Raw genomic sequence first — 9,698 nt, 5'->3', positions numbered from 1 at the left:
CGCACACACACATTTCTATTTGTACGGTAGATGTACGCAATAATGTCTCTGCAAGGACAAGAAATCATTACGGCGCTTGCCTCAAGAGCAACTGGGATAAGGAGGTGTTCGTTGAGCGGAAGAGAAACTTCCCACCACACACGCTTTAAAAAGTCATGCAATTTAAATAGGTTTTATACAGTCTACAGGGAAAACGTTGAAATTGCGCCCGCAATCCATCCCCTACGCTCACGGTCCCACTTTAATTTCCCGTGTACTTTTTGCAAATAGGAATGCACTGTTTTCCTGTTTCCTCACGAAGACTACAACCTCTCCGCATTTTTCCGCACCTGGCTTTTTATGCATGCTCTTCAGCACTGAAACACCTCTCCCCCGCTCCCTACTCAGCGTAAACCAAATACGTAAACTAAGAGCCACGCTCGCTTGCACCCCTCCAAGCCGGCCCCGCCTTCTCAGGCCCACGTGCCCCGTGGGACCCTCCTCCCCACTCCTTGTGCTGTTTCCAGCGAGGCCTGTCCGAAATAGCCCCAGATGGAAGCCCCGCCCACTTCTTTCCGTCCCGACCCTTGGGCGCACGCGTCGGCTCCGGATGCGGCGGGCGACACATCAGGCAGCACGGCGGACAGCCCGGCATGCTGCGCGCCGCGGACCTCGGAGGACCCCAGCGACGTCCGTAGCGTAGGGCCCAGTGGACGCGGCGGCGGCGGCGGGCGTTGCGACTGACTTCGCTGGTGGTTTCTGAAACGCTTTTCTGCGGCCACACTCGCCGCACTGGCTTCCTGTTGTACAGCTGGCGCCATGTCTGTGAGCGAGATCTTCGTGGAGCTGCAGGGCTTTTTGGCTGCCGAGCAGGACATCCGAGAGGCGAGCCCCCTCTCTTCCCCTCCCCTTTCCCTTTCCTTGCTTGCTGGGCCGTGTAGCTCGGCCTTACTCTTGCCCTGTCTCGAGCGGTGGGGAAGCCTCCGGGGGTGGGTTGCTTCCCCACTTGCTTCAGCTTAGGGAATGTTCCTCCCCTTCCCGCGATTCTCCTGCCTGGTCCTGATTCTCTGGGTTCGAGTCTCGGCTCAGCATCGCCAACCTCGTTTGAGTGTCAGTCTTCCTCCTTTTCGGCGCTTATTTCTGTCCAAAGCTCAGTTAGCACCTGGGACTCAAGACCACACGCGTCTCGCGGGGTTATTGTTGCTGGCTTAAAAGCACGTGGGGCCTCTTCTCTTTAGAGCTCTCCTGTAGTTTCTTTTTCCGCATAGAATAGTAATCCAGACCCTACTGTGGCCCACAGGTGTGTCTCCTCCCCTCACCCTATCTCATTTTACGCCAACTTTCGTGTGTGTTATGTTCAGTTTACTTCTTTAAATTCCTCTAGTTCCGCCGATAGTTTCTTGCCTCAGGACTTCTGCATGTACTCTCTGCTTTCTCTGGCATTAGTATCTTTTCTTTCTCGTCCTGGTTATCACGTATTTATATCCTTGATCTCAGAGTCTGAAAGATTCTCTTCTTGCCGTGTTTTTTAGTAGCGCATTTACATTTAAAAAAAAATTGTGCGATCCGTATTTTTTAAACGCCTGTCTTTCCCCTTTATGCTCTAAACTGCGGGATGGAAAGGACTGTCCAGTTGGGTACCCAGTATTTACACAATGCTTTGCACATAAGTATGCTCAGTGAATATTTGTAAAGTGATTGAAAAGCACACACTCTTTGTATTGCATTGCATTCTTCTTTTTACAAATTGCATTCAGATACTTTATCTCTTTTAACATTTATAGTGTTCCAGTGGGTTGTTTCTGTTAGGTCGCGATTATCCTTTGAAGGCAGCATGAGAAATCTCAGGCTTTTTAGTAACCTCCTGAAACTCTCAAAGAGGAAGGAAGTGGCAAAGTCAGGATTCAAACCTGGATATTTTCTGCACAGCTTCAGTCCTTGTAAAGATTGTCGGGAGTTTTGAATGTGTTTGAAGGTGTCATAGTTATTCAGTCTATACTCTCTAGTATATTTGGTTTGGGGTTCTGATAATAACTATGTTGAGTTTGTCTGTTACTTTGATTTTTGCTTTCTCTAGGAAATCCGAAAAGTTGTACAGAGTTTAGAACAAACAGCTCGAGAGATCTTAACTCTACTGCAAGGGGTCCATCAGGGTGCTGGTTTTCAGGACAGTAAGTTCTTTTGATTTTGAAGGGTTTTTAAAAATCGAATTTGTCCGTTATCCAAAGAGTTATTTGAAGAATTAATTTAAAGAGTTAATTTCCGTTTAGAAAACATTCCCAGTCTGTCATTTTATTAAGAACAATGCCCCTCATGTTCTATGGCGAGTAAAAATTGGGTAAGTAGGTGAGTTTAGCATTTTATGTGTTTACAGAATTCTCTGTGTTACAATGTGTTAATGTAATTGCAATGTGGTAATTGTAGTAGTTTTGTAGCTCTCTTTTAAACCCAGTTTTTCATTCATTGAATATGGTTTAATAGGCATTTTAGTTAAGAAATGGCCAGTGTAGGGCGCCTGGGTGGCTCAGTGGGTTAAGCCGCTGCCTTCGGCTCAGGTCATGATCTCAGGGTCCTGGGATCGAGTCCCGCATCGGGCTCTCTGCTCAGCAGGGAGCCTGCTTCCCTCTCTCTCTCTCTGCCTGCCTCTCCATCTACTTGTGATTTCTCTCTGTCAAATAAATAAATAAAATCTTAAAAAAAAAAAAAAAAAAAGAAATGGCCAGTGTAAAATGTTCCTAATATATTTACAGTCAGCCCCTTAAATGGAGATCAGATAAGTTTAAACATGGAACCTTTATTGTAAGATGTAGCTAGCATAACTGAAAGAGCTAGAATATATTTTCAGTCAGAGAATGGTATTATATTATAATGTATGAGTGTCAGAGGCAAGTCATTTTTCTCAGTGGTATGGAGTTGGTCAGTGAGATGGAGATAAAGCTTCTTTTTGACCAAATACAGGAGCTATAAGCCGTCCAATTTTAGGAGTCCTTTAAGGACTGACTAGGAATAGCAGCTGCTACTTGGCCTTTGAGGGTGACATTATTTAGGACAGCTTACTGATTTGTCTACTAAGGTATTCCCTTTCAGCAAATTTTTGTCTATTTTTCAGTGTTGGTAAATCAGTCAGAAAATGAAAGGTGAGATTTTGAGAGCCAGGTTGAAAAGTAGAGATGCATACCCTGCATTGGGTCATGAGATTATTATTTTTTTTTAAGTTGATTTATTTCCAAATAGATTGTGTAGATTATTAAGGAAGAACTGTATTTGAAATTTGGTAAACCTTTCATTATTGTTATGCTTGATTATCTTTTTGTGACCAGTTCCAAAGAGGTGTTTGAAAGCTCGAGAACATTTTGGTACAGTAAAAACACATCTAACATCTTTGAAGACCAAGTTCCCTGCTGAACAGTATTACAGGTTTGTAAGAAAAAATAGAATTATTTTGTAATGTGAAGTAAAAGTAAAGACAGGAGAAAAATTTTATGTACTGAGTTATTTGCTTAGAACTAGGTGAAGACTTCTCTATGTAAAAGAAGCAGTGAAAAAGGGTCAAACTATTAATAGTGGTGGTATTTTAATGGTGACAGATTTGGTGACTTTATTTTTTTCCTCCCTTTGAGAATTTTCCTAAGGAACGTGTATAATTTTTGCAATGAAAAGGGAGTGAAAATGAAGAAAATATTCATTGTATGAAGATCAATTAAAGTTTTTTTTAGTATATGTAAGTTACATGTGAAATTGGGTGAATCACGTTTATGCTGTTAAAGTTGTGGGATTAGATGGCAGTATATACACGAACTGAGTATTACCTCAGAGTTTGAGTTTTACTGCTGAGTAGCATGTTTAGTTAATATTTTATGCTGTGTTGAATCTGTAACACCATTAATTTTAAGAGTCACCATTATTTTATGTACCACTAGGGAAGAAAATTTGTTGCCAATCATAATTGTGAAATTTACAGATTGTAAAATGCATCCTAATTTCACAGATGTTAAACTGGAAAAAGCTGCATCTGGGTATTGATGAAATATGATGAATAAGAACTTAGAGTCTTTACTGTTTTCCTAGTGGAAAACATGTTCCCTAGTGAAAAAGATGTTCTGTTAAGACATATGTGGGCAAAAACCACGTGTATATGGGAAGTAGATAATATAACTTCACAAGATAATTTAAGACAGGGGTTGGCAAACTACCTGTGGCCCGCTGCCTCTTGGGGCTAAGAACCGCTTATATTTTAGAGGGTTGTTAAAAACAACAACAACAACAAAAACCCAAACTAAAAACACCCAAATAAGAATGTGTGATGGAGACTGGATATGGTTCACAAAGCTTAAAATATTACCATCTGACCTTTCACAGAGAAAGTTTGGCGACCCCTGCTGTAAGGTAATAACGGATGTATAGAGACGTTGAACAAGAGAATTGACGGGATCTTGAGAGATAATACAGTTTGGAGGTCACACAGAGGCTGACCTCTGGGTGATTTGGCCCGTAGAAGATTTTGTTTGACTTGAATTGTACTGAAATTTTTTTTGAATTTGCCATCTTTGAAATTTAGGAGGCATAGTGTTAATATCTGAAGTTCATATCTGGGGTTATAAAATTATGTATGCTTTTTTTGGGCTTCTAGCTCAGTTTAACTGCGATATCCTGAAAGTTTAAGTCTGTTGGTTTAGTGATTGCAGTGGTAGTTATTTCTTACATGTGTGAGCCAGGATTTTCTTGATACGCTACATGTAAATCAAAGTGTGACAATAAGTTAGGTGTTGAAGTTGATGTACATGCAGTTGCAGTTCTCATCTATCTGTGTTTCCAATTTTAATTTTTCTCAGAGCAGTATCCTTGGTCTTACTGATTAAACTTCTAAAATACAGTTGTTCTTGTCATACCTAATCTTAAATTATAAATATTATTTTCATTGAAGTTGGATCATGTTTCCCATTTATTAAACTTTTGATGTTAATTATTGTAAATTTTATAAATTATAATTTATAATTTATAAAAATTTATATAAATTATAATTTATAATTATAATAATATAATAATAATAATAATTGTTACGGGGCACCTGGGTGGCTCAGTGGGTTAAAGCCTCTGCCTTTGGCTCAGGTCATGGTCTCAGGGTCCTGGGTTCAAGCTCTGCATCAGGCTCTCTGCTCCGTAGGGAGCCTGCTTCCCCCTCTCTCTCTGCCTGCCTCTCTGCTTACTTGTGATCTCTGTCTGTCACAGAAATAAATAAAATCTTAAAAAAAAAAAAAGTTACAAATTTGAACTTGTAAAACTTCTACTGACTTCATCTGATATATTTAAGTGTCATATTGTTCTCACACATTTTATACATTGGGGCTTCACATAGATTTGACTTGAAAAAATAGTCTATTTCTAAAATGTTTGACTGTGATTGTACTGAATTTATCTTTGTTAAGGTCCCTAATCCCTCAACCTAATGAGCTTATATCCATGCAGATTTCATGAGCACTGGAGGTTTGTGTTGCAGCGTTTGGTCTTCTTGGCGGCATTTGTTGTGTACTTGGAATCAGAAACACTAGTGACTCGAGAAGCAGTTACAGAAATTCTTGGCAGTAAGTATCTTCATTAGCATTGGTCTGCAGGATCAGGCACGGTAGCTTAATTTTGGTGGGGAGGGTAGCTCTTGCTTGTACTTTCTATTTGTTAAATGGGAACTAAATGGAAAACTCATGATTTGGAAACACAAAAAGTAAAAATGTGTGGTGGCTTGCTTTTTGCACTCAACTGTTTCGTTTAGTTTGTAAAATTTAGTTTTTAAAAAATCCAGGCCCACAGAAAGTTGAAAGAACAGCATAGTGAATACCTGTATGCACTGCACTTAGATTTCCTGCTTGCTGTTATTTTGCCATGTCTTTCAGTCCTCTTGCTCTGTGTGCATGTGTATTTGTGTGCATGTGTGGATCATGTGAAAGCCACTTGTAGTATCACAGCTTATGCTTTTAAGTGTTGCGGCATGCATTGTCCAAAAACAAAGGTACTCTCTGATACGACTCGGTAATATTCTTGGTGGTGTTACTTTTTGAGAGAAGAATGAAAGGAAAAATTGCAGGCTGAAGAGCTCAAAAGTCCACAATGAGGACTAGTTGCCAACAGTGTGAACCCAATTGTAAAGGATTATTTTTCTTATCTTTCCGTTGAGACAAATTATATGTGTGCATATATATTTATATATATAGTTATTTATATTTTTAGGTTCAGGTTTTGTTCACATCATGACCTTATTTTTACTTTGGTGTATTTTTTAGTTGAGCCAGATCGGGAGAAAGGATTTCATCTGGATGTAGAAGATTATCTCTCAGGAGTTCTAATTCTTGCCAGTGAATTGGTAAGTAGCTTAGTGATTTGCCATTTTCTTTTTATTTTTTTAATATTTTATTTTATTTTTAAGTGGGCTCCATGCTTGCCATGGGGCTTGAACTCACTATCCCAAGACCAAGAGTCACATGCTCCACCAACTGAGCCAGCCAGGTGCCCCTGCCATTTGCTTTTTTTTTTTTTTTTAAAGATTTTATTTATTTATTTGACAGAAATCACAAGTAGGCAGAGAGGCAGGCAGAGAGAGAGGAGGAAGCAGACTCCCTGCCGAGCAGAGAGCCCAGTGGCGGGGCTCGATCCCAGGACTCTGGGATCATGACCCAAGCTGAAGGCAGAGGCTTTAACCCACTGAGCCACCCAGGCGCCCCTGCCATTTGCTTTTTTGATTCTTCCCACTTCACTGTCAGTTTTTAAAATGGGCACAAAAATTCAGGGAGTCTTTTCTAAGCCTTCTCTTGACCACCGGTTCGTCATTGTGCACTGTGTGTATTAGGTTTTGCTAGTCATCAGAGAAAGGCCAGTTCAAACAGTGTGCTAGCTGTGCAGACTTAGTAATGTGTGAATTCTTAGAAGATGGTAATACCTCTTCCTTTCAGTTTTAACTGTATAAGTGTATATTTTTTTGCCCGTATTCCCTTTATGTCACTGGAGAAATTGTCCTATGGAAATAATTCTAAAGAACAAAAGCTGTTGTGAAGGTGTCCTCCGTAGCCTTTGTTCATAATGATGAAAACTTGACCAGAGAAACTCCAACAGAAGGGGGATGATTTCTTAAGTCGTGAAGTAACTGTAATATTAAACAACTGTCAAAATGTAATTACACAAGACCTTGTGGAAAAGTTGTGTGTCCTTGAGGGTCTTTTAGTTGTGATTGGGAGGGAGATGTGCTAAAAGAGGCCTGTGGTAATGTATCCCCGTTTGCCTTCCCTCCTGTAGTCCAGGCTGTCTGTCAACAGTGTGACTGCGGGAGACTACTCCCGGCCCCTCCACATCTCCACCTTCATCAATGAGCTGGATTCTGGCTTCCGCCTTCTCAACCTGAAAAACGACTCCCTGAGGAAGCGCTATGACGGCTTGAAGTACGATGTGAAGAAAGTAGAGGAGGTGGTCTATGATCTCTCCATCCGGGGCTTCAATAAGGAGACAGCGGCGGCTTGTGCAGAGAAATAGGAGGCCCTCCTTGTGCCTGGCCCTGCTGACTTCAGTGGTTGCCAGTGAGGGTGAGCCCAGTGCCTCTCAAGGTAGTTAGGATTGCCCCGTTGCTAAACACCGCGCTTTATTTTCTTAACCAGTGTGTGGTGTAAGTATCAAAATTGAAACACATTTTGGGGGGTAAAAAAGACAGCCTTTACAAGGACAGATTTTCTTTGTTGTTTCAGTGAATATGCTCTGTAATTCTGTGTATTTCAGTTCTGTCAAAAAGTGTAAATGTCAGTCTCTTGGTAAAGTCCTTTTCTTGCTTACCCTGATGCTGTTGATGTACTGATTGAGGAGTTTATTGTCTTGTGTTCCTTCCAGAAGTGATCCTTGGTGTTTTCTATATCCAAATTAGCCATCCACTCCCAGGTGTAGCCTGGATACAGTATAAACATAGGTAATTTAAAAGGATGGTTGCCAAGCAAAGGACAACTTATTTTATATTTCCCTTATTTTAAGCCTCATAAGTAAGTCAGATGTTGAATTTTTTTTTTTTGCAAGGGAGTTACAGCCCCAGGGTCTCTCTCACTGCCATCAAAATGTAAAAGATGAAATTGCAAAGTCAAGTTCAACAGATTATTTTGGGATGTTTTTGTATTAGGGGATTGAGTAACATCTTCTCATTTAGCTCTGTTTACCAGGTGTAGAGTAGGGCTTAGTGTTTTACAACACCTCTGTTTTCTGATGTTGCCTTAACATTCTGCTCTTGCAGCAACTTAAAAATCGTTTTCACACACATCTTGAACTAACACTTCATATAAATATATTTTTAAGCTATGAAACCTTTTTCCTAGCAGCCAGCTAGACTGTCTGGTTTGAGACTATAAAGCCACCCGGTCAAGTAAATTAGCAATACCCCGACTGGTATGTTCAGAGCAAAACTGCTGTGCTTTGTCTGGAAAAAAGAGAAAACTTGGATTAAAAAAGAAGATCTCCTGATTTGTTAATGTGTTTTAGAGTAAGCAATTTCAAGTTGTTGGCAGCTATCCCAACAGTCAGGTTTTAGATTTAAAGTTTTGGGCAAGTCACATGAACCTTGTTGGCACCTACCTCCCCCTCCTTGTTTTCAGGTAGTGCTAAGAATACTTGCCATGTAATTTTTGCTGTTGAATTGAAATGGTTTAAAATGGTGACTTAACCCATAGTTTTTTGGAGTTCACCAAAAGGAAGGTGCTAGTGTTTCCAGAAAAAAAGGAAGTATTTGGAAGTATCCTCTCAAGCCTGATACCAGGTTAAGCTTTCTGTTTGTGCAGTAGAATATTTGGCATTCCCTCTTAGAGCCATGGTCAGGCCAAGTTAAGAACTGACCAAATTTTCCATCCTGAGGAAAGAAGTAGAAACGGAGCATAAATTGCTTTGCATTTTTGGGTTTTAGAACAATTTTCTTGACTGCTCTTTCTGTAGGAGAGTTTGTAGAAAGAAGAAATGTTTGAAGTGCCTAGGGCGGTCATCTAAAATGTGCAGTAGTAGCACTGCCTGGGTTGAGCATAAAAGGCTTATCTACATGATCAAACATTTGCAGTAAGTTTGGTAATAGTTTTCTTCTATGTGGAGAATAAATTCTAAAGGTGTTTTGAGGCTGAAGAAGACCAGGGGTGATAAACACATACTGCTGTGTAATAGTTAAAATTATCAAAAGACACCAACCACTCAGAGTTAAATTAAAAGTATTGTAATTGAACGTATTGAAAAGCCTCAGCTCTGGTTTTTTAGTACACCAGAATTGTTCTTTTCAGTTTTAGAGAACTGAGCAGCTTAGAGAGAGTAGAGATGAATTAGTGGATGTTTTCTTTATAAATTTATTTATAAGAATAGAACCCATAAATACTTCATAAGATTTGCCCTGTCTTAAACTTGAATAATAATATTGGTAACGCTTAAGAGAATTTAATAAAGAACGAAAGCTTCTTTGGCAGTGTTTCGAGTCCTTTACTTAAATACACAGCTGAAGAGATGAGGTGGACCTGCTGGATGCCGCGGGCACAGTTTGTATCGTGTACTCCAAGATCACGGCTTTCTTGGTTCTTGGTCTGGACTGAACTGCACTCGCCAGGTGGGGTGTCATCGCATGCCTGACTCCAAACCTGAGGATATGTCCTATCATGAAATCATATAATATGTGGTCTTTTGTGTCTTAACACTTAGCAGTGTTTTTAAGTCTATCCATGCCACAGCAT

General features: G+C 40.3%; 1 protein-coding gene across 2 annotated transcripts; it reads left to right on the top strand.

The window, feature by feature from the left end:
• Nucleotides 1–573: 573 nt before the first annotated feature.
• Nucleotides 574–9,429, top strand: TSN (translin). 2 transcript variants are annotated; one of them, XM_082689822.1, is made up of 6 exons: nucleotides 574–864; nucleotides 2,057–2,150; nucleotides 3,300–3,396; nucleotides 5,446–5,561; nucleotides 6,255–6,334; nucleotides 7,261–9,429. In XM_082689822.1, exons 1-6 carry the CDS (start codon nucleotides 799–801, stop codon nucleotides 7,492–7,494), a joined length of 687 nt encoding a protein of 228 aa, XP_082545948.1. In that variant the 5' UTR covers nucleotides 574–798; the 3' UTR covers nucleotides 7,495–9,429. The 2 variants fall into 2 exon arrangements, with proteins under 2 accessions (XP_082545948.1, XP_082545949.1); XM_082689823.1 differs by lacking the exon at nucleotides 6,255–6,334 and having other exon boundaries at nucleotides 652–864.
• The last annotated feature ends 269 nt before the right edge of the window (nucleotides 9,430–9,698 follow it).

The sequence above is a fragment of the Mustela nivalis genome (assembly GCF_964662115.1).
Source record: "Mustela nivalis genome assembly, chromosome: 11".
In the NCBI taxonomy this organism is placed as follows: Eukaryota; Metazoa; Chordata; class Mammalia; order Carnivora; family Mustelidae; genus Mustela; species Mustela nivalis.
Note: the sequence above shows the minus strand (reverse complement) of the source record. Positions and strands in the feature narration are given on the sequence as shown.

Bases quoted from the DNA above. Each gene is read 5' to 3' on its own strand.
- TSN (XM_082689822.1), top strand. From the start codon at position 799: ATGTCTGTGAGCGAGATCTTCGTGGAGCTGCAGGGCTTTTTGGCTGCC. The intron at 865-2,056 runs GCGAGCCCCCTC...TGCTTTCTCTAG, and splicing joins CCGAGCAGGACATCCGAGAG to GAAATCCGAAAAGTTGTACA. The intron at 2,151-3,299 runs GTAAGTTCTTTT...TTTTGTGACCAG, and splicing joins GGGTGCTGGTTTTCAGGACA to TTCCAAAGAGGTGTTTGAAA.